The sequence below is a fragment of the Oncorhynchus kisutch genome, linkage group LG3 (genome assembly GCF_002021735.2).
Source record: "Oncorhynchus kisutch isolate 150728-3 linkage group LG3, Okis_V2, whole genome shotgun sequence".
NCBI lineage: Eukaryota > Metazoa > Chordata > Actinopteri > Salmoniformes > Salmonidae > Oncorhynchus > Oncorhynchus kisutch.
The window spans coordinates 68,787,468-68,812,470 of NC_034176.2; the positions used below are offsets into that span (position 1 = coordinate 68,787,468).

Consider the following 25,003-nt stretch of genomic DNA (forward strand, 5'->3'; position numbering starts at 1 on the left):
AGAATAGCAATAAGGCACCTTGGGGGTTTGTGGTATATGGCCAATATATGACGGCTAAGGGCTGTGTCCAGGCACTCCACGATGCGTCGTGGATAAAAACAGCCCTTATCCGTGGTATATTGGCCATATACCACACCCCCTCATGCCTTATTGCTTAAATATACCATGCTGCTGACTGTAGCGTGATAAAGGAAATGGACAAAACTAAAACACATTTAAATTTCCCATCACAAAGGCCTTTATTGTCGTTGTTTTAATAAAATATAGGCTAGATTACAAACTCACCATAAAAATAACAGGGGTACTTCTGCCGTGCATGCAAACAGCCAGAATACAGTGATAAACATTAGCGCCAAACAATACGTCAGACACCAAGACACATCAACACAGACAGATGATGGATTGCAGTACTAAGGTTTGCATAGGTTCAAAATAAGAATACTGATAACCTTATAGGTCAAACCAAGGCAAATTCACTTCCTCCACTCCACATATGATTAAAACGAACTTGATTTAACCTATTTCAGATGTTTAACATTTCACAGTGAACGAGAAAGCTGTGTATCAAACATGACTGGGGATGGAGAACATCTTGGTTAGTAGCAATTCACAGGAATACATGTAAAAGTCGGAAGAGGCATACCAAACCAAACCATGCCGCTTTTCCTAGCTTTCCTACTTTTCTACTCAAAGTGCACTATGCACTTTGAGTAGCTCAATATTACAATCATTAGTCACTCCTTTCAGATGTTTCAGATACTCCAAAGTGTATGTTGTCTTTAGTGGCATGCGACTCTTTAGCCTAAAGATCCCTTCAGCTTAGTCCCAGTACATACTATCCAGTATGATTTGACTGCTCGAGACTATTAGCACATGTTGATCAACCTACCATAATATCCCTTCACAGCTTAGACCTCTTATGTGTTCATTTCAGTATGAACTCTAAACATAAGGCAATGGAACCATCTTTAGTTACACCTTATACAATAACCCTATCATTCCTGGTACCCCACCCAAATTTTGGCTTAAGGTTCAGTGACGTACCACAGTTTTAAAGGAAATTTCCTGAAATTCTATTTTGTTCAGATTGTTTTTAGATTACTTTCTAGTTCTGAGTTGGGTATCCATCCACCGCTTGCAATCCTGTTTTTGAAATGCTATTATACGACATAATATGATAGCAGAAAGACATTCAATATGCGACACATAAAAACACATAAACATCAGTGAGTGCTCATAAAATGTGATTATATTTCCCTATATTGGATCACTCTAATTTATTGGTATCACTCCGCGGCGGAGGGATACATCCGAGGTGAGGATTTACAGATTTACTCCTGTGATCACCTGTGCCACGGCTGGGGTCCGCCCCTATATATAGACCCCATGGCCGTGACAAGTTCTCTTTCATTTTCTCAGCGGACGTCCGCTCCTCTTGAGTGCTCCACTTGCTGCGCACGGTTGATCTGTATCTTCTGCCCGTGGTTTGTCATCCTTGTGTTTTGTTAACTTTACACTACGACTCCATGGCCCTGCGGTCTTTCCTTCCACATCTGAAAGGAAGACATGTCCTGGTGAGAACAGACAACACCGCATTGGTGGCTTACATCAACCATCAGGATGGACTGAGGTCCCCAGTCCTGCGCTGGGACTTTGCCGCTGGCTGGCCAGGTCCCTCTAGCACAGACTAATCTGGTACGCGTATAGCAATATATTAGAGTGATCCAATATAGTGAAACATAACGAAGGTTACGTATGTAACCACGGTTATGTGAGCTATATGTATCACTCCAATCCTCTACGGTCCTAGAGGGGCCTCAAAAATGATGTAGAGAATGTGTGACACCGCCATGGAGTCTATATATAGGGGCGGACCCCAGCCATGACACAGGTGTACATGGGAGTAAATCTGTAAATCCTCACCTCGGATGTATCCCTCCGGCGCAGAGTGATACCAAAATATTGGAGTGATTCATACAGCTCATGTTGTGTTGACAAACCCTATACGGTCTGTTTCTGGAAGCCTTTCATCCTTCCCCTATAAAACATCTTTACCTCCATGACATATTTACAAAGTGAAATGTTTTGATTGACACAATTCATGATTGAAATCATACTGTACTACATGTTCACTTATTGAGAGAATATTTACAGTTAACAGAAATCATAAGCAAAAGGTACATGAGGAAAAATAACATTTATATTTCATCAGACTTAAGAACATAAAACAATCTCTCACAAGGCGTGATATCTTGTTAACCACAGTAGTCTTTGTGGAGATACAGCTGCCGTGTGTGGAACTCACTGACTGCACAGACAAGCATGCTTCTGAACACAGTGAGGCCAACCAGCTGTCAACCAATGGTCATGTCTCAACTCAAGAGAGGGCTGCACAATTAATCGAATTCACATCAAAATCATATCCATATCGCAAGAGATCCATATCATATGCAATATTTTGAAATGCATCTCAGCCGTGAGTAACTTTCGGTTTTAACTCCGTTTTTTTTCATATTGTGGCTGGTTCCCACACACACTAAGCCTCGCCCCTGTCACTCAAGCAGTGCAGTTCCTCCCCCTCGCTGTTAGATGATTGACGATAAATTTGCATGTTGTTCCGTCAGGTCAACGCAGTCAACAAATTGTTCCAAACAAGAACGATGCTGCTTTCCACTTAGCTTCTTAATTTAATTCAATATATTTCTATAATTCCAACAGTTCACCCAAATATTTTGATATTTATCACACGTCAAATCGCAATAACCATATTTGTTAAAAATAAAAATCGCTATTACATTTGTTTGCCCATATCGTGCAGCCCTAGAGGTTGGTTAACGTGAGACGTGAGACCGTGATTGAGGTTATTTTGGTCCAACCAGGCTCTACAGATTTCCCATGGAGATATTAGAAAGAGCCAACTGCTGGACTCTGGAAACCAAACAACTCTTCTAAATTGTTTGAGTCATTTGGACATGCTCAGTGGTCACATGAGTAGTCTATTTTCCATTTTCAATCTCAAGGGTTGAATTAGCTGACCAAGCTCCTGCCAAGTCCTGGTTCATGTAAACACAGGCTTTTCTTACTGACCACCATAGGCAGACAACAGTAACTAACTATATTACATAACTACATCTGTTAGTCTCAGAGATGCATTCCATTTTCTAAACAGATACATCTCCAAGCTGCTGATCTCTCAGAGGCGTCCTATTCAAAACAAAATATTGATTCATTCCAAGCATTCATGGCATAGAAAACTCCTACAAATTATAACAACCCAAATAAATAGAAACTCTAATTTAAACATGCTGTACATACAGTACACATGTAGACAAACCGTTTGTGTACTGTGGCTGTTGCGCTACATAACCTAAGTTTAGTTTGACATCCATCCATAATGAGCTCCCTCGCCTCATGTCAGGGGTGTCAAAGACAACCAGGTGAGAGGAGTTCCTTACTAATTGTTTACCTTAATTCATCAATCAAGCACAAGGGTGGAGCGAAAACCCGCCGACACTTGGCCCTCAGTGGAATGAGTTTGACACATGCATTATGTGATGCCAATGTGCCAACAAATGAGTTCAGCATGAAGCACCAGTGCAATAGCATCAACTACTAAAAGTAGTTCAGATGCTGTCATCACCACAGTTCTACTGTAAAATACAACATTGCACAAGTGGAAGTTATTTACAAAATACTGACAATGAAATGCTACTGTTTTACTGGACTGGATGTGTTTTAAAAATGGCATGAGTTTGACTATTTTGGTTCTACTGTACTTCATAAAAAAATAGTGTTTTGTTTTGTTCAACCTGAATAAAAGGAGAGAAACCTGGAATTTTTGGAAGATCGTCAGGTCCACACTCTAGAAACGATCTGAGGTAAATGTATCATTTTCCACAACAACAGTTGCATTTCAGGTCCAACAAGGAACAGAAACAAAAGTCCAACAGTATCTGTCTCTGTAATTTATCATTGTGTAATAACAGTTATAAAATGGAGTGATATGCGTGTGGATTTTGTCATTAAAGTTCAACCTTGAAGAAGGTAGAGATACTGTATGGGTGAGGCAGTGGTGACTGACTGCAGTGGACCGTAGGGTTAGAGGTATCCTCAACTATTGTTTACAAGACACCTGGTGAATTATTGTGACTGGTTGAGATCAAGAGTGTCACAACAGGAATGTTGTAAAATATCACCTGTCAGATACATGCAGACTGCACTGCAGAGAAAAATCTAGCATAAGATCCTGTACAAAAAAATCTGTACAACAGTTTTTTTTGTAAAATATACATGTCCTCTAGTTTAAAATAATGCATATAGCATATGCATTATTTGGCATTTTAGAGTGGTAAATATCCACATATTATTATGTAACATGTTTGAGGGTTATACCAGAGCATCCTAATAGGCTAACCTACTGCTAGACAGTAGGGCTCCACTCTGACCCACAGTCTACTCTCCTGCTATTGGTTACCATCCTCTGGAGAAAATATTATGTTGCATTTATAACCTGCGAACAAAGCTCGTGGGATGATTTCCTTTTTCTAACATCATCTCGTTGAGCAGTGCTATAGAGAGGGTTTAATCATTACCCCAACATTTAAATATTAATGTTCAAATAGTTATAAAACTGAATACACCCAATATTGATCAAGATAAAAGCACAGCAGCGTTCCCCTTTAGTTATAAGGCATAACCAATCAGATGAAAATATGAGGAATTGGTCAAACAAATGACAATTTGATATTCCCTTTGTTGATCCAGTGCGAATATTGTTGTGACTGAGCTTCGGCCTGCTCCATCCGCTGGAGTTTTCAGATGAGAGAATCGGATTGAAATCCGGCATGACAGGTACACAGGGGGATGCACGTGAGCACAGTCCCATGCTATCGGAAATAAACAGAGAGAAGGCGAGAAGCTGTCTTAGTGTTTTTCATAACCATTTTCCTCAGTTTTGTATAAGCAGTCGTTGACAGTTAAGACATCGCACAAGATGTTTAATGAAATAGTCAAAAGTGGGGATTGAAGCGAGCATCGCTGCGTTTTAGAGAGGGACAGTGACGCTTAAATGGGGTCTATTCCTGGCACGTTTTCAATGGCACATGTCCCTGCATTACATAAGAGTATAGTCGGGCCACACCAAAGGGCACAAGACTACAGAGTCCCCAACACCAAGGCTAATTATCATACAGCAGATTTACCTCCCACGGCGGACACCTAATGAAGGGCTTGTCTTTCATCCTGTCAAATCTGTCAAACATAATGACATGAAACAAAACCAATGGTGGTGAAAAAATCATAACCCAAACAATGTAAAAAATGACTGAGTGTACAGCTGGACACGGCGGTTGGATCATTAACACAGTGTGTAGAGGCTATAGCCTATGGTAGCCCTATTCTTCATTATGGTAAAGCGGTGCCCGTGGAGAGATTGCGTGCTTTACACACACAGTGCACCGGTGAGAACGCCAAGGGCGCATGCAGGTTAGATGAAGTGAATCCAGCCATCCTCCCACTCACGGGGTGGAGAAATCTTAAACCTGTGGCGTCGCACTTTGTAGTTGAACCCGTTATTATTGTCCCAATACTCATCTCCACCAACGCAGTATCTAATGGCAAACTGGAATGTGCCTCCGCTCTCCAGAAACGTCGTTGGTGTGATTATCTTAAAGGAGAATTTGTCTGTCACACCGTCACTTGATTCGGGGACATATGATGTCAGACTGTCCATGAAGGTTATCCAGTTGTTGATTGAGAACCTCAAATAGACACTTTTCTCGAAAGCCATGTTCAAAACCCGCACGACGCCCGACAGACTGAACTCGTCGGCTTCAGCACACTCCAACAACACTTTAAGTTCTTTCACTTTCTCAGTAAAGCCTGGTAGGGTCCCGGGGTTCTTGAATTGCAGCTCCATATAACTTGACTGGGTGGTCGGTGCCCTGGGGAACTTGTCAAATGGGTTCAGATGGAGGGGACCCCTGTCGAATCTCGCCATTATGCGCTCCGGCACATCGGGCATGTCTGTGTCATTAAAGTGCTTCACAGAGGTGAGCTCCAGACCCAGAGAGTCGGCGAAACGGACCTTTTTCTGGCTGCAGGGACTCCGGCTGCGGGAGATCTCAAGCTTCGCTCTCTCTATGGGGGTCGGCAGAGACTTGCACCTGCGGCGCAGGTTCGGACTCTGCGGGGGTTTGAGGAAGGATTCCCGTCCTCTTGGTCTCTCATCCACCACATGGTGCATCTCGATGGGCTCGCTTGCTCCGTTCAGCTCCATCCCCTCTTCGTCTTCTAATCTCGGGTCTGCTGTCAAGCTCCCGAACAACCCAGCTATGCAGCTGTAGTTCCTCGGGAGGCAGTTCTTGGGAGGTAGCATGACCACGACAGAGCGCACAGCCTCGGTTTCCATAAAGCGGGAGAGTCGCTGGTCTGCAGTCGCAGTGGTCGTGATCAGGGGAACGGAGAAAGGAACACGCCGTCAGGTGTCAGAGATAAACACACGGATAGGCGCCGTAGTATCACGTCAGACTATGACACTGCGCATTTCTGAACCAATAAGCCAAGCTTCTGCAAGTGCAGCTAGAACAACGCACCACAAATACCAAACATGCCTACCTAACGTAATTTTAGATTTCATTCACAGGCATATAAATTCGTTCATTATGAAATAATATGAATTTGGGGATTCTCTTATATTTGTGCACGTTTCCAGCAGCATGCCCCAGTCACGGTGTGTGTGTGTGGCTGAGCTTTTTATTTATTTACCCTTTATTTAACTAGGCAAGTCAGTTAAGAACAAATTTTCATTTACAATGACGGCCTATACCAAAAGGCAAAAGGCCTCCCGCGGGGACGGGGCCCGGGATTAAAAAAATAAAATAAATACAATATAAGACAACGACATAGCAAGGCAGAAACACATGACAACACACCATGGTAGCAACACAACATGGTAGCAACATAACATAGTAGCAGCACAAAACATGGTACAAACATTATTTGGCACAGTCAACAGCACAAATGTCAAGAAGGTAGAGACAACAATACAGCACACAAAACAGCCAAGGTGCACATAAAACTGCACAGAGCTAGGGGGACCCAGTGAGAGGCATGACATTACAGTCATAAGGTTTGTGCCTGGCTGGACCACGACGTGCCGAATAGCACGTCCCATTTCTTGCCTGACGACTCATCCTGAATTTAATTCCGCTGCTATATCGAATGCTTCCCGGAGAAGAAACGTTAGTGGGTGTTGCGTTTGCCCGGAGGCATGTGGATGGGCAGCTAGGCAACCTAATTTCGGCCATGAGATAAAACACACAATTTCCTTTCTCAGTTTTTTTTTATACCGAAACAGAGTTGTGTGGCCACTTTGTTATTGTTTCAACAAGGACTCTAGCTTTGAGAGTATATTCTAGATACCTGTAAATAATTTACATCTGAATCAAATTAACATAGGCCCATGCCCTCTATTTATAGCCTTACGTTATATTATGCATATTATAATACTGTTATAATGGGCTATTTTAGATTATATTGTATATGACATTTTACTATAGATTACAGAAATGTTAGGGTTAGTCTTAATTATAGATATTGAATGAAATAGTCAGCAACATAGTGGACACCATGCTGTAAATCACGAATAGTGACAAGCAGCAAATCCAGGTCTAGAAATGGTTACATTTTCTTAGATAACATGGAGATTAGCAACAACCTGTCAACTGCAATTTGTTTTCTCACGCCCCCTCCTATTTCTCTCTTCGTTTCCCCTACGTCACTTCTGAGCGCCCTGTTGTAGCGGAGTTGTCATGGCAACGCCGTTCTATCTCCGCTCCAAACACTTCGTGGGCCAAGCACATCTTTGACTTTGTTTGGGGTCGTCTCCCGATACCTGCCAAACTGTAATACATATTTGATGACTATTCTATGTTACTGCCTAATAAGTTGAATGTCAAACCCCCAGGGAGCAAATGCTTGTATGGTATTGGTGAGGAAAATGTCGAACTCGACCCACTTTAATGGTAAGTTGTCTCTTTAACAGCCTTTCTTCTGGCTTCAGCTAACGTTAGAACAAGCTTCCTACTTAAGTTGCCAGTGTTTACCTAACGTTAACGTTAGTAGATAGGGAGAAATGTGAGGTTCTCTTGCTAGCTAGCGATACTGTTTATGAATCCATTTAATGGACAGGTTTTGTAAACAGGGTTAATAAGTTTGTTAACACTGAGTTAACACGTCATAAAGTTGACGTCAAAGGTTACACGTCTTCAGATATCTTACAAATAGTTTTGCAACGCTTACAATTCATTATAGGTTGCTTGCTGTTTGTGTACATATATATCCACTCTTACCAACGAGCCTACAAGATGAGTGCCGAATTAGGGATGTTTTTTCACTCTCAACAGATTTCACCCTGAAAGGCTCATCTTAGAATGGACAAATTCAAGGAATGGGATCAGGCGCCTGTAGAAGTGGCTGAAGACAGAAGTGTGGCATTTGAGTACACAGGATGGGACCAGAGCTGCCAACTACCCAACAGGGGCCATGTCGATGCCCTTTTGGATATCAGCGATGATACCTCATCCAAAGAGCAGGAGCCATTTGAGTTTCTCTGTCTCTCCGGATGGGAGGAAGCTGTGAGTAATACACTGCGGTCACTCTTTTATTTTTGGCTAGATTGTGAATGATATTCAGCCAGTGTCACATTATTGTGTCGGCACCAGATACACACTTCAATTTCATGCGAGTTAAGACAAAGTGAAGCAGTGTTAGTATGTTTATTCACTGTTTATAACTACAATCTCAGAAATCATCTTAAAAGGTGAAACCTAATTTTCTCTAAATTGCGAAACACTGATTAAAATGTAATTACGTTTCCCTTAATGCTGTTTTGTTTGTTTGTTGAGACAGATCCGGGGCTGGGGTAGAACTACTCCACTTGGCTGCCTGGTTCAGACCCAGAGGAGAGGAAAGAGGGTCAAGACTGGAGACACAGACCACCACTGCCACCTGTGTGTGGACCTCGTGAAGCTCTCGGACCCCCCTGACTCTGAATCCAGTTTAACCCACTCCCCTGAGTCCTTCTGGGATTCCACCCAGGACCCATGGGCGAAAACCTCCCCCACAAGCCTGGGAGACTTCCTGAACAGACCCTACAGTCACACCTCTAGCATCTCTTCAGAGGAGTCCCCACCAGAGTCCTTCAGGGACCTTCAGAAAGCCACACAGCAACTGACACTCCGAGACAAGATGATGGAGGACAAGGGTGAGATGTGTGAGATCAGTGACTCACTGCTGGGCTCGGCCCCCTCGCAGGGTCACCACCACTCAGCCTCAGAGTGTCCCATGACGCTGATCATCAACAGCTTCGCCGTCCTACCGCCCGTGAAGGCCTCCCAGCCCAGACACCCTAAGGTCACCAGCCAGCTCCGGAGGGGGGAGGCTGGACCGGGACGCAGCGCCTCAGACGGGGAGACCGCAGAGGCTGGGTCAGATGGTGTCACGCCTGCCTGGGAGAGCGGAGGAGGTGTGGAGAGCCAGCAGAGCCGCCACCTGTTGTCTGCATTCAGCATCCCTGTCCCCAAGAGATGTGACATGCCCCTCAGCACACTGTCAGATCCTCTACCCCGCGCCACCTACCCCCTGGACAGACACCTCAGACAGGATCCCCGGACCAGCAGTGCTCATAGACTCTACTTTGGACTGAAGACCAAGATCCTGAAGCGTGCAGAGCCCCAACTGCCCATTCTGTTTGGAACCAGGGTGCCCATCCCAGCCTCTGCACAGAGACTACTCTGAACAGAGACTGTTACTTCGCACTCCATATACTCTCTGCCAACCCAAAAGCTCAGCCTCTGTGGGTTTGTGATTAAAAAGAAACTTTGTGAAATTTCTTCATATTTTTTGTATGACACTGATGACTGTATTAAAAAAAAAGCTGTGACGAATTCAACTTGGTCGTATTAAACTACATGGAATTAACATGAGTTTACAGATTTGTTAGTTCTATGTGATTTATAGGCTATACCACCTCAGCCTTCCTTAATTATAAACCCTCCACGCACCTGGACATGAGTGAATCATTTTAAATGGAGTGATAAATGTATGTATGCATGTGTGATTTCAATCCTACATTTTGCATGTGCTTTTATTGTGGTGCTCACACTTGAGCTTTTAGTTACTCAGCAACTATGCTACCTACTCTACAATGCTGAGGTCTGGGTCGGTTTCTTGGATTCCTGAACGTTAAACTGCAGACATTCTTATGTCAGAACTCCTCATCAAGACAAAACATATGAGCCATTGCCAAAGCATGCTAGTGCACTCTAATGGAATGAGCAGTCAGTGATTGTAGTGTTCCAACCCATGTGAAGATGTAATTCAATAGGCTACCAATGACATGCTAGAAGTGAACCACACTGTGATTCTGAGGGGCTGACAGCATAGGTGTGTGGGCGGAGGGATTAGTATCATATTCCAAATGTCTTACACAATTACAATATTGTATTCAAACAGACTGAGCATAATACATGTACATAGCAAACTAACTTGTACTGCCACACAACCCAGGTGAAAAATGTGACTGACATTTACCAAAAAAGAGCACATTGAGTGTGTACAATATTGAGTATGGTGTTGTAAATCAAAAGTAGTGTGTGCTTTAACCAGTAACAAAATATTTGACTTGGCTTTATACAGCACTGCATTACTGTCCTTTGATTTGAAGTGTACTGGAACTAAGCTAGTACAAACAACCAGCTACTACATCAACTCAAACAATCAACCCTTTATGAAGAGTTTATTATGAGCGTCTCCTGAATAGCATCAACAACACAAATAACAAGAGGCAACCTTGATCGACCCTCTACACATTCAGGCAACTGAAATACAACAGATAAGGCTGCAAACAGAAATGCAACTGAAATAAATTATATTGGCACCAAAGACTGCATGCACTCCCTTACTGAGAAAAACCAAAGCGCTGAAGTTGACATCCCCATGTAGCACGGTTAGGATCAATTACATTTAATTCAGGAAGTACATAGAAATTCCAGTTCTCTTCAAAATGAGGAAAATTCAGAATTGGAATTTGGTTTACTTTACTTTCTCAATTGCCTGGAATACAAATAGAATTGACTTCAACCCTGCCATGTAGTCTAATGTACATGTTTTTAAGCAAGGAAGTTTCTCCCCTAAGCGCTATTATAAGTTCAAGAATGATAAATTAAACAGAAGTAGTGTTTTCAGTACAGCACAATACATTGTTATGAAATGTGGTTGAGTATGAAAGTCTGTTATAAACTGGAATGAAACAGTCCTGTTTCGATTACTTTAAGATGCAGTGCAAAAACTAAGCCATGTTGTGTAGTATGGGCACAGTGTCATGTAGGCTACATTCTGCCGTTTCTGGGTCCACTTCTTCACATATTGATAGTGTACCACAGTAGGGCGAATACTGCCTTGGAAAAAAACAATGCATTGCATTCTTAGAACCTAGATGTGTAACACAAAACAGCTTTTTCCAAATACAACTCAGAAGGCATTCAAACATATTCAACATGCAAATTAAAGACACTCAAGTATTTGAAGTATTCTTCCAATACACCCTCCACAAATAAATATCATGTAAACGTTAAATACATTTAGATCCTGAACTTCTTCCTACCTCGTAAAGCTGCTTAGAGCATTACTGACCAACGGAAACATAAAATGCACCACGAAAAATACTTGTCTTAAGGCACCAACAGATCAAAATCCAACATGGAGAAATACTCTAAACTTGGAGCTCTTTTGTGAAGTTCACATTCAATAAAACTGTCTCAACAAATGTCTGTTTCTTGAAATTTGAATGGGATGCATGTTCAAATGAGGTAAAATATTGTAATGATACCAACAGCTAGCTTTGACTAATACGATAGACTTGAGTGTAGTTCAAGAAAATGTTGATAGAAATTGTAATATTTCATCAGTTTATGTTCAGTAACGTTTAGTGGAGTTGTTATACAGTACCTTCAGAAACTATTCACACCCATTGCCTTTTCCACAACAAAAATTGTGTTACAGCCTGAATTTAAATTTGATTGAATTAAGATTTGTTTTGTCACTGGCCTTATCACAATACCCCATAATGTCAAAGTGGAATTATGTTTTAGGAAATTGTACAAACTAAATGAAAAGATGAAATGTCTGGTGTCAGTAAGTATTCAACACCTTTGTTATGGTAAGCCTAAATAAATTCAGGAGTCAAAATGTGCATAACAAGTTGCATGGACTCAAACTGTGTACAATAAGTGTTTAACATAGTAATTAAAAAAAAATCTAATCTTTGTACCCTTCACACACACAATTATCGGAAAGGTCCCTCTGCCAAGCAGTGAATTTCAAACACAGATTCAACCACAAAAACCAGGGAGGTTTTCCAATGCCTCGCAATGAAGGGCACCTATTGGTAGACGGATAAAAATAAAGAAATCAGACATTGAATATCCCTTTGTGCATGGTGAGGTAATTAATTACACTTTGGATGGTGTATTCCTAACTCAGTTGCAGGAGAGGAAGGAAACCGCACACCATTGACCATGAGGTCGATGGTGACTTTTAAACCAGTTAATAGTTAAATGGCTGTGATAGGAGAAAATGGAGGATGGATCAATTGTATTTACTCCACAATGCAAAAAATGTGGCAAAGCAATACACCTTTTGCCCTGAATACAATGGATTATGTTTGGGTTACCACTCATATTTTCAAGCATAGTGGTGGCTGCATCATGTTATGGGTATGCTTGTAATCATTAAGGACTGGAAAGTTTTTCAGGATAAAAAAAGAAACGTCATGGAGCTAAGTACAGGCAAAATCCTACAGGAAAACCTGGTCCAGTCTGCTTTCCACCAGACACTGGGAGATTAATTCACTTTTCAGCAGGACAATAATCTACAACACAAGGCCAAATCTACACTGGAGTTGCTTACCAAGAAGACAGTGAATGTTCCCGAATGTCCAAGTTACAGTTTTGACTTAAATCTACTTGAAAATCTATGGCAAGACCCAAAAAAGGTTGTCTAGCAATGATCAACAACAAATTCATCAGAGTTTGAATAATTCTGAAAATAAATGGGCAAATGTTGCACAATCCAGGTGTGGAAAGCTCTTAAAGACTTACCCAGAAAGACTCACAGTTGTAATTGAAAGGTGATTCTAACATGCATTTACTCAGGGGGTTGAATACTTATTTAATGAAGACATATTCGTTTTATTTTCCATTTTTTGTTCCACTTAATCCCACTTTGTCACAACAACATGTGGGAAAAAATCAAGGGGTGTGAATACTTTGAGGCACTGTATATGGTGGTGGTGGATGTACACAATCACCATGTAATCACAGTGACTAGTGAGTAGCTAGATCCTCATAGTGTTTCTCTACAGTGTTTTATCACTTCAGCACACTGTGCTGCTATATACTTACAGCCAGCTAATGAATAAGTCAAAGATGATGACAGGCTAGTCTCCTAACGCGATGACCCAGCTTATAGGTGGGTGGCCCTGAAATATGGGGCAATTCTACAAGACAACAATGAGAGTGTGGCAACTATTTTAGAATTTCACTAATACGTTTGTGCCACATCAAAACTACCAGAAGTCATTCAACAGCAGTATGATTAAGGAAAGGCTCAACAGGCATTACATACTCTCTTATAGCAAACAGTGTTCAAACTTTGAAAACGGACTAAACTGGCTTTTCAGACAAAATATATATTTAAGTAGTAAGACGTGCAAATAAACATGTAAACAAGGATGGGAAATCATATCCATGAACTGATAATAAAGTGCTTTCGAGCTAGCATGAGGGAGATGTCTGGACATGTTATCCTTGACATGCTACCCCCTTGTAGAATGTCCTAAGACTTCTTAAGGCGGCTCACTTCTACACCTAAACCTCCAGTAGTAGAGGGACATAGACTGTAGAGGATGATGAGTTGGAGCCCAGGACCTGGGGGAGGGGTCAGCTGATGGGCTTCTCAGAGTGCTGAAAGAGCAAACAACTCCTCACACGTCTGCGTTTCCACCGAGCTGAAGTGGGACTCCATGTTCCAGGCCATGTCAGCTGACAGGAAGTCGTCCATGACTGTCTGGGTCTCGTTGCTGGTCAGGAAGAGGTTTCCGAGGCCCTCAGAAGATGCGTCGGTCACCGTCTGAGTCTCCGTGCTGCTCAAGAGCCTGGACTGGTCACCCTGGGATACAGAGTGAAGGGTGTTGGAGTTTGGTGTTGGTGTCAGCGGTCGGCGGAGGTCGGTCTGTGTCTCAGTGTCAGAGGACTCTGTGCTCATGGAGAAGCTGGACTGTCGTAGAATGTTGCCCAGTGGCATGTGGCCTCCGGCTTTCAGCAGGAAGTTGAGGTCCGTCTGGGTCTGGGTGTCAAACATCTCCAGTTCCAGGTCGCTGGCCTGGCTCCGGCCCGGCCCCTCACTGTTTCCCAGGCCTTCCAGGAGGAGGAAGTCTGTCTGGGTTTGGATATCCAGGACCTCCAGGGGTGTGTCGGCCCCCAGACCGCTCAGCTCGCTCTCCTCCGTCTGGGTCTGGATGTGGGCCGCGTTCAGGAATTCCTCAAAGTCAAAGTCGATGCCCGTGTGCTGTTCCTGAACAGAGCCCAGACCTGACCCACAGCCTATTGAATGATCCATCTGCGTCTGGTGACCGGACAGAGAGTGACCTGACAAGATATTCTCCAAGTCGTTGAACAGAGCCAAGGTGGTCTGGGTTTGGTTGTCCGCCACGCTGCCCGACTGGAGATCGTCTGTCTGCACGCCAAAACACATGCCTCCTGCTGACTTGCCGTCGTCATAGAGACCGTTACCGACACAGGAGAGGGGGTCGTCTACACTGTGGGTTCTGAAGCTTCCGTCTGTCAGTGCCGTCTGTGTTGAGACACTGAGGGAGTAACTGTCGAAGAGGTCTGAGCACATAATGGCCTGGTCCATCTGAGCCCTCTCTTCTGACCCAGCCAGGATGAGTCTGGTCTGGGTCTGCTTGGTAATGTAAGGGGACTGGGATGGGGAGGAATAGGGGCAGGGCAGCTGGTTGAGGGTGTGGGTATCTGTCTGCGCCCCGATGGTGGTGGTGGCTTTGGCCTTCGAGGGGAACGTCTGGGTCTCTACACTGACCGGCAGCAGGACCTGAGCACTCACACTAATATCTGTCTGAGAACACGATGAGACCGACGACTCACCAACGGGGCACATCTCCGTCCCCACCCCAACCCCCATAGGCATCCTGGACAAGTATGAGATGTCTGTCTGGATGTTGGTGGAGGTATTGCTTCCCCTGGTCCCTCCTAGGTCATTGCCAGAGCCCACTGACTCCAGACTTACCTGCACCTCCATGCTGACAGGCCCCAGACTGGAGCGGGAGGCAGGCATGCTGCCCCTGAAGCCCAGGGTCTTCGGGTCTAGGTGAGGCACCATGGCCCCCATGGACTGGGGCATGAGGTGGAGGGTGCTGAAGGAGCCCTGGCTGTCCACAGCCAGCACCACAGACCTCAGAACCCCGCTCTCTGTGGAGGGGAGGAGGACGGGGAGATGGGCCAACTGCATCACAGGGAAATTCACCAGAGCCACTTTGGGCTTGGGTAGGAGGAGTTTCTGGAGGTGTTTAGGGGGGTTATTGTGGCAGACCCTGTCTGCAGGGAGGGAGTCCTCTGAAAGTTCTCTGTCTGTTTTTATGATCTGACACATGAATTCACTGGGCTTGACTTTTTCCTCTCCACTTATCTGTCTCTCCATCTTCCGCTTTTTCACTGGTGGATACCTGCAAACACCGGGCGGAGGAGAGAATACGTCAAGCAGACAAAACAGCAGTAGGTAGGTCTAAAGCTTTGACAAACACTAATAAAAGCAAGGTGCCGTGGCAGCATTGTTGTGCAGTCAAATTCAAGGTCTGTTCTCAAGCCAAGTTGTGCATGCAGGCGTTTGTCCCAACATTATCTGTTATTGAATAATGACATGGTTAACTGGATAAACTGCATGACACTTGAAGACGTTGAGACCTCTCTGCCACCAAATCAAATCAAATTTATTTATATAGCCCTTCGTACATCAGCTGATATCTCAAAGTGCTGTACAGAAACCCAGCCTAAAACCCCAAACAGCAAGCAATGCAGGTGTAGAAGCACGTGTCCCCACCATCTTTAAATCCCGTCCAACAGCATGTCCAACCAAATACAAGTCTTATTTAATAGAAACCCATTTGAATGTCATGTGTAGACTAATGCTTTGAGGAGCATCCACTGCCGATTCAATGACACCACATGGAAGTGACTGCAATAATCAAGGAGGAAGGATAGCCTACCAAGTGAACGTTGGCCTTGCACAATGCATGTCTCAATCTGTCCATCTGGCTTGTCAAAATCCTTTGTTTCAGTGTCTATTTGTCCACTTGTCTGTACCTCGAACCTTGGTTCAGTAGCTAGACAAGCATTTTTGAGTTAACTACACAAACAGGCAGTAGATTAGAGTAGGGAAGCACGATTATTTAATATCCTATATTCCTCCTGGGTGGATATTACTGTAAATTCTATTTTAGGGAGATTCATGTAGCATAAAATCATCATTCACGTGCATGCAGCTGTGTGTCAGACTGGCATGTGAACATTTTGTGGGCCTGTTCCAGTTGATACAATGCAAATTTGCTAGTGAGAGCATGAGCTCAAGACAGACAGGCAGGCAGGCAGTTAAACAGGCAGAGAGATCATTGAAAGACGACGTGAACCAACCTGCGTAGCTAATGTGATTTATGGAGGATGTTTTTTGCTGGACAATGTCTCTGGCAATGCTTATATTTTATGCCTTTTGTGTATTTTTAAAATCGGCCAAAACCCGTCAATAACCGGCTAAATGGAAACACTGCCCTCCAGGATGATATCCAGTATACACCGAGTGAACAAAACCTTAGTAATATTGATTTGTATAACCCCCCCGCCCCTCTGAATGGCACACGTACACGTCTCAATTGTCTCAAGGCTTAAAAATATTTACTTAACCTGTCTCCTCCCCTTCATCTACATTGATTGAAGTGGATTTAACAAGTGACATCAATAAGGTATCATAGACTAACCAGGTGAAAGCTATGTCATGGAAAGAGCAGGTGTTTCTAATGTTTTGTACACTCTACCGGTGTTCTGTGGGGACCTCGTGGCCGGTCCTGTAGATATGTGACAGTAGCGCTGCTCTGCTGGCGTAGGGGCAGCCACACGTGCAGTGGTAGGTCCTCCCACAGTCCTCTATGTGGCGCCTCAGGTCCCATTCTGTGCTGTAGCCGTTGTTGCACTTGGAACACTTGTGCTTCTTCTCTGCATGCATCTTCATAAAGTGCTGGATAGAGCAGAATATACAGTTAAGTCAGAAGTTTACATACACCTTAGCCAAATACATTTGAACTCAGTTTCACAATTCCTGACATTTAATCAGAGTAAAAATTCCCTGTTTTAGGTCAGTTAGGATCACCACTTTATTTTAAGAATGTAAAATGTCAGAATAATAGTAGAGAGAAAGATTTATTTCAGCTTGTATTTCTTTCATCACATTCCCAGTGTGTCAGAAGTTTACATACACTCAATTAGTATTTGAACCATTGCCTTAAAATGGTTTAACTTGGGTCAAACATTTCAGGTAGCCTTCCACAAGCTTCCCACAACAAGTTGGGTGAATTTTGGCCCATTCCTCCTGACAGAGCTGGTGTAACTGAGTCAGGTTTGTAGGCCTCCTTGCTCGCACACGCTTTTTCAGTTCTGCCCACAAATCTTCTATGGGATTAAGGTCAGGGCTTTGTGATGGCCACTTCAATAAGCCATTTTGCCACAACTTTGGAAGTATGTTTGGAGTCATTGTCCATTTGGAAGACTCATTTGCGACCAAGCTTTAACTTCCTGATTGACGTCTTGAGATGTTGCTTCAATATATCCACAAAAAATGTCTCCCTCATGATGCCATCTATTTTGTGAAGTGCACCAGTCCCTCCTGCAGGAAAGCACCCCCACAACATGATGCTGCCACCCCCATGCTTACCGGTTGGGATGGTGTTCTTCGGCTTGCAAGCACCCCCCTTTTTCCTCCAAACATAACGATGGTCATTACAGCCAAACAGTTCTATTTTTGTTTCATCAGACCAGAGGACATTTCTCCAAAAAGTATGATCTTTGTCCCCATGTGCAGGTGCAAACCGTAGTCTGGCTTTTTTATGGCGGTTTTGGAGCAGTGGCTTCTTCCTTGCCGAGCGGCCTTTCAGGTTATATCGATATAGGACTCTTTTTCCTGTGGATATAGATACTTTTGTACCGGTTTCCTCCAGCATCTTCACAAGGTCCTTTGCTGTTGTTCTGGGATTGATTTTCACTTTTCGCACCAAAGTACATTCATCTCTAGGAGACAGAATGTGTCTCCTTCCTGAGCAGTATGACGGCTGCGTAGCCCCATGGTGTTTATACTTGCGTACTATTGTTTGTACAGATGAACATGGTACCTTCAGGCGTTTGGAAATTGCTCCCAAGGATGAACCAGACTTGTGGAGGTCTTGACTGATTTATTTTGATTTTCACATGATGTCAAGCAAAGAGGCACTGAGTTTGAAGGTAGGCCTTAAAAATACATCCACAGGTACACCTCCAATTGACTCAAATGATGTCAATTAGCTAAATCAGAAGCTTCTAAAGCCATAATTTTCTGGAATTTTCCAAGCTGTTTAAAGGCACAGTCAACTTAGTTTGTAAACTTCTGACCCATTGGAATTGTGATAAAGTAAATTATAATTCAAATAATCTGTCTTTAAACAATTGTTGGAAAAATGACTTGTGTCATGCAGAAGGTAGATGTCATAACCGACTTGTCAAAACTATAGTTTGTTAACAAGAAATTTGCGGAGTGGTTGAAAAACGAGTTTTAATGACTCCAACCTAAGTGTATGTAAACTTCCAACTTCAACACTACATAGGGCTATGAGAGGAGGTTACTCGTTACACGAACTGGAAAAAAAGCAATAAAATAATGTATTATTCCCTTCTTGTTCACTAATTCCAATTTCCTAGTTATACTTCAAAAGACTCTATTGAGACGTAATTATTAGACACACTTTCCAATCATTTACAATTCCCATCCACCATCAGCATCTCAGGGGAGATCCAAAGCAGGAGTGGAAAGTGATTAGGGGAAAAACCAGGAGGAAATGTCTGTCTCAGTCATTCCATTCATTAGACAATCCGCATGAGTCTGACTCAGGTGGTTTCAGCCAGGCTATCTCTGTCATTATACAGATCTTAGACTGACTGTAGGGATGTGGTACCTGTTTAACCAGGGAAAACTGGGAGAAGGGTCTGTTGGGGCCTCGTGGACAGCCCTCTATGGGACAACAGTAGAGCTTCTGGGAGCCCTTCATGTCCTTCCTGATGGTGGGGTTGACAAGGCCGTCCTATGGAGAAAGAGGATGAATGATTAGATTGTGATATTATAGGCTTAAGATTTAGTGTCATCTATCAGCACTGAAATAATGTAGGCTAACCAACAACAAGTAGAAAGGTAGGCCATCAGCACAACTCTCAAGACCGCTGAGCTAAAGGCTAGGCCTAGGTATTAGTTATACCTTAGTTAGTGGTGATTTTAGCCTTGGAGTACCATTACAATGAAAACATCCAGTGGATGGACACGCCAATTATCCTTTGTAGAAAACCATATGAATGTCAAATACAGAGATGAAGGTGGTCCAGATGGAGGGTCCACATCTATGACTTTAAAGGAGGTTCAGATGAAAGTTATTAGTTTAACAGCACATCGAGTTTGTGCTTTCCAGTGTGCTACATCACTCCACACTCCTGGCAGTCTCCAGACAGCAGTCAGCAGCACATTGAGTTTGTGCTTTCCAGTGTGCTACATCACTCCACACTCCTGGCAGTCTCCAGACAGCAGTCAGCAGCACATTGAGTTTGTGCTTTCCAGTGTGCTACATCACTCCACACTCCTGGCAGTCTCCAGATAGCAGTCAGCAGCACATTGAGTTTGTGCTTTCCAGTGTGCTACATCACTCCACACTCCTGGCAGTCTCCAGACAGCAGTCAGCAGCACATTGAGTTTGTGCTTTCCAGTGTGCTACATCACTCCACACTCCTGGCAGTCTCCAGACAGCAGTCAGCAGCACATTGAGTTTGTGCTTTCCAGTGTGCTACATCACTCCACACTCCTGGCAGTCTCCAGACAGCAGTCAGCAGCACATTGAGTTTGTGCTTTCCAGTGTGCTACATCACTCCACACTCCTGGCAGTCTCCAGATAGCCGTGCCGAAGCAGCTGTCAGCAGCACATTACATTAACTCAATGAACAGCAGCATGATGCTTATGTAAGAGTACAGCACACACAGGCCACAGATAGACCTCAGCATTGACCCATGTGTACATCCTAACCATCATTATTAACATTGCACTATTTCACTGGCTAAGGTCTCCTAGCAGGCTACATTTACTGTGTCATTGGTTTTTATTTAACCTTCATTTAACTAGGCAAGTCAACTACGAACAAATTCTTATTGACAATGACTGCCAAACCCGGACGACGCTGGGCGAACTGTGCACCGCCCTATGGGACTCCCAATCACAGCCGGATGTGATGCAGCCTGGGCTCGAACCAGGGACTGCAGTGATGCCTCTTGCACTGAGATGCAGTGTCTTAGACAGTTACGCCACTCGGGAGTCCAAAATTTGTACAGTACTAGTAAAAGAGACGTTTTGATGGAAGTTAGGCTAATATACATAAACATCCTGCATGGTGCTAAAAAGTATCCAGGCACAGTGCATTGCCAGACTTTGATACAGGCAGGCAGGGCAGAGATAGCTTTGTTTCTGTCTGCTACAATACAGCCTGGGTAGGGTCTGCTGAGCAGCATCGCAGCTAGGAAATACAAACTGAAAATCTGTCAGTAGGCTGCTTCAAGTCAGGCCATCAAAAGTGTTTAACATGCAAAGTTTGACAGGAAGTGTGACTAGTCTACACTACAGCCTGCTTAGTACAGTAGGCTAATATATATACATTTTTTTATTTCACCTTTATTTAACCAGGTAGGCTAGTTGAGAACAAGTTCTCATTTACAACTGCGACCTGGCCAAGATAAAGCATAGCAGTGTGAACAGACAACAACACAGAGTTACACATGGAGTAAACAATAAACATGTCAATAACACAGTAGAAAAAATAAAGAGTCTATATACATTGTGTGCAAAAGGCATGAGGAGGTAGGCGAATAATTACAATTTAGCAGATTAACACTGGAGTGATAAATGATCAGATGGTCATGTGCAGGTAGAGATACTGGTTTGCAAAAGAGCAGAAAAGTAAATAAATAAAAACAGTATGGGGATGAGGTAGGTAAAATGGGTGGGCTATTTACCGGTGGACTATGTACAGCTGCAGCGATCGGTTAGCTGCTCAGATAGCAGATGTTTAAGTTGGTGATGGAGATAAGTCTCCAACTTCAGCGATTTTTGCAATTCGTTCAAGTCACAGGCAGCAGAGAACTGGAAGGAAAGGCAGCCAAATTAGGTGTTGGCTTTAGGGATGATCAGTGAGATACACCTGCTGGAGCGCGTGCTACGGGTGGGTGTTGCCATCGTGACCAGTGAACTCAGATAAGGTGGAGCTTTACCTAGCATGGACTTGTAGATGACCTGGAGCCAGTGGGTCTGGCGATGAATATGTAGCGACGACCAGCCGACTAGAGCATACAGGTCGCAGTGGTGGGTGGTATAAGGTGCTTTAGTAACAAAACGGATGGCACTGTGATAAACTGCATCCAGTTTGCTGAGTAGAGTATTGGAAGCTATTTTGTAGATGACATCGCCGAAGTCGAGGATCGGTAGGATAGTCAGTTTTACTAGGGTAAGTTTGGCGGCGTGAGTGAATGAGGCTTTGGTGCAGAATAGAAAGCCGACTCTAGATTTGATTTTAGATTGGAGATGTTTGATATGAGTCTGGAAGGAGAGTTTACAGTCTAGCCAGACACCTAGGTACTTACAGATGTCCACATATTCTAGGTCGGAACCATCCAGGGTGGTGATGCTAGTCGGGCGTACCTGTTGTAATGTTCAGAAGTGTGTGAAACTAAATTGATTGTCAAATGTGATATGGCTGTTCAGTCGAGCTAAGGCACAGTGAGTGTCCAGAGACAACCGTGTTATAACCCAAATCACATCTCTTTTCTGCATCAATTAATAAAACAGAACAAGCCTGGCCAGTACGTAACAGCAGAGGAGCAGTAAGCAGCCTGTGCTTTCCTGGCCTGATGACTCCGGTTGAGTAGCGTTAGTCCATTAACTACCTTTACTGTCTATTTATGAAGGTATCTTCTGGCCGGGGGAGTTCTGTTATGAGCCCCGACGCTAATTCTGAATGTTAACAAGCATTGCTTGCGATACGATTTTGGAGACGTAATAAGTAACACATCTTTAATATCAGTGATATATATATATATATATATATAGTTTTTTTTTTAAACGAAAGGTTAAATTACTACACACCTTTAACTAGTTAAGTGTTCCCACGCGGCCATAGCTCCATGTTACAGCGGTTTTATACGGAAGACAGAGGCGACCACCTGTGCTAACTAGCCATCTAGCCTGCTCGAACACCTGTGTGTAAGCGTAACTGGCGAGGATGTGTTGTGTGTTAGGCTGGACGCACACAGCCGTATGGATCTGTACAAACCTGCTACAGTAAATATATTTTATTGAAAGATTATTTCACCTTGAAATGAAAGATAAGTTCCATATGTTTCGAAGACCGTATCGCAAGCGATAATTGGCGTTTCTAAACGTTAAAACAGAGCGGTGGGATTGTAGTCACATGGTCCCAGCGGTAAACGGTGCCTATAGCGGAGAACCTGTGTGATAAGGAATAATGCCCTGGGTTCTCGAAAGCAAGGGTAGCGTTGCCTCTACTGTCAGCCCTTTCAGTCATAGACATCTACGACTATGCTCAATTGACACCATTTTGTTCAGATTGACAGTTTTCTTCATGAACTGCTGCACCATGCATTTTCTCCTCCATCTCTCATTCTCCTGCATTAGACCCAGTTGAATTAGTTCAATATTGAAAACAGTTAGCATTTATGTGGGGGAATGAGGAGCATGAAGTGCTTTTCTGACCTAATTCAAACATTCACCTTTTCTTTTTTTCAACGAGCTCCGTCTGAAGAAAGCCAAAAGATTGCTAGATCCCAGCATTCATTTGGGGGAAACTGGAATCACTAAGGACTCCCACGGGGCAGCAAGACTAGGCCAGGACATTGCATACATTTCAGTTAAAGAGGAGGACCATTGTCTCCAAGACTTTCCCTTACTATAGCTAGTATTCATATTTAGCCTAAAGACAGTGTGACAGTTGGTTGTGTGACCAGACTGATTTCATTGCAACATCTCAGGTTTAGCCCATCTTCTTCAGCCATTTAAACATTAATTCACTGAGGGTTATTTTAATTGCTTGAATTTCCAGAAACTTCTTGAGAACCAAATGACTCAATAATATGACACAGTTAGGCTATGTGGGCATGGAGACATGCATGTTTACATGCACACAAATAATTCGATATTAAACTGAGTTTGGCATTAGTCATGTAAACACCTTACTCTGCTTATCTTAATCGGCGTAAGGTCATAATCGAAGTAAACATAAACCGATTAAAACACCTGGTTTACGGAGCAACCTTCGAATTGTGGCATGTAAACAGTTTAATCGTCGTTCCAGCGGTGTATTTGATCTGCGCATGTGCCAGCACCCGTAGCGCAAGCCTCCCTGCGTGAGTTCGGAAAACTGAAAGTATGCATCTTTTCACTTACACACATTATATGTCCTAACGCAGAATCAGATCGTCTTCTCAAATATAACATGGTCAATGTGGTAGAACGTTTATTTTCATTGGCGATTTTCTGCATTTATCAAAAGTCCCATCAGTAGCCTAATTTCAGATGTGTCCATAAAAACAGGATTATTAGTGAAATAGTTGTTCTTGCAAAGCATGTAAACGTTTTAAACTTACTATTATATTCATCTGAATATCCACAATATTCGTGTTATTGTGCGCATCTAAACGTGCGGATTTTAACGGATAATATATTTGTATGGCTGACATGTAAAGGCAGTACAAGAAAGCTAGTTAACATTAGCGCGGATAATCAGTCAATGCATTTATGATCCTAGCCTAGGATGATTGAAACACTGCTTAAAGCAATGTAACACAATAGTAAGAAAGTAACGTTATCAGCAATATACAGTTGTTGCTAGCCAACTTTTAAAAACTGGCCTCAAACAGTGCACAATGACTTGCCGTTTTCCCAATAAGCATGCCTCTAACTACCTAGCGTAACTAGTTAGTGATACAAGGCTCATTAATTGAAAAATAGAAAGACAACGTGTTGGAATATGTCAGTAGCCCCTTTGATTAACTTGCAAATAGGATAACAAGCTAGCTACCTTTACTCTGTGGGACTTCACGAGATGCATGTTCAGGGCTGGCGTGTTCGGTAGAATCTTGCCACATCCTTCTACAGTGCATAGGATATTGGTCCGCACTTCTTTGGTGAGCTCCATTATAGACGGTTTGATAATCTCCCGTGTCGGTGCAGGGGGCTCTTCCGTGCATTTTTGACTGCCCGTGGAAGCGTTATCGTTTCGGTATGCTTTCCCGGACGCAGAGGCAGCCATGTTTCTGTTGACAAGTCACCAAACCAACTGGTCATCAAGCAGCAGACGCGCTGCTGCAAACAAGCCAAGAAAATATGGTCTGGAAAATACGAGGACGCGGCTACTTCCGGGAGACCTTTCTTAGCAACAGACAGCCACTCCCACACAAGCGTCCTGGCAACATCAGAGGGCTGGCAAGTGACAATATTGTAGCTAAAGTCTATGACATATTACATGTGCAAAAATGTAAAACAAGCAAACCATAACCTTTTGCTGTACACTTCTCAAGTAACACAAAG

The 25,003-nt window shown here is 43.4% G+C and overlaps 3 protein-coding genes across 3 annotated transcripts; 1 reads left to right on the forward strand and 2 right to left on the reverse strand.

Moving 5' to 3' along the window:
• Nucleotides 1–214: 214 nt before the first annotated feature.
• LOC109879185 (protein phosphatase 1 regulatory subunit 3E-like) lies at nucleotides 215–6,645 on the reverse strand. Its single transcript, XM_020471373.2, has 2 exons — nucleotides 5,202–6,645; nucleotides 215–4,886 (listed from the first exon to the last, which is right to left on the reverse strand). The coding sequence occupies exon 1, from the start codon at nucleotides 6,407–6,409 to the stop codon at nucleotides 5,486–5,488; it is 924 nt and encodes a 307-aa protein (XP_020326962.2). The 5' UTR covers nucleotides 6,410–6,645; the 3' UTR covers nucleotides 215–4,886; nucleotides 5,202–5,485.
• A 1,035-nt stretch (nucleotides 6,646–7,680) lies between these two features.
• On the forward strand, nucleotides 7,681–12,308 carry lg3h16orf46 (linkage group 3 C16orf46 homolog). The gene is made up of 3 exons (XM_020471367.2): nucleotides 7,681–8,024; nucleotides 8,406–8,636; nucleotides 8,911–12,308. Exons 2-3 carry the CDS (start codon nucleotides 8,433–8,435, stop codon nucleotides 9,796–9,798), a joined length of 1,092 nt encoding a protein of 363 aa, XP_020326956.1. The 5' UTR covers nucleotides 7,681–8,024; nucleotides 8,406–8,432; the 3' UTR covers nucleotides 9,799–12,308.
• LOC109879177 (ATM interactor) lies at nucleotides 10,782–24,881 on the reverse strand. Its single transcript, XM_031812534.1, has 4 exons — nucleotides 24,495–24,881; nucleotides 19,328–19,453; nucleotides 17,165–17,364; nucleotides 10,782–15,802 (listed from the first exon to the last, which is right to left on the reverse strand). Exons 1-4 carry the CDS (start codon nucleotides 24,723–24,725, stop codon nucleotides 14,017–14,019), a joined length of 2,343 nt encoding a protein of 780 aa, XP_031668394.1. The 5' UTR covers nucleotides 24,726–24,881; the 3' UTR covers nucleotides 10,782–14,016.
• Nucleotides 24,882–25,003: the final 122 nt, after the last annotated feature.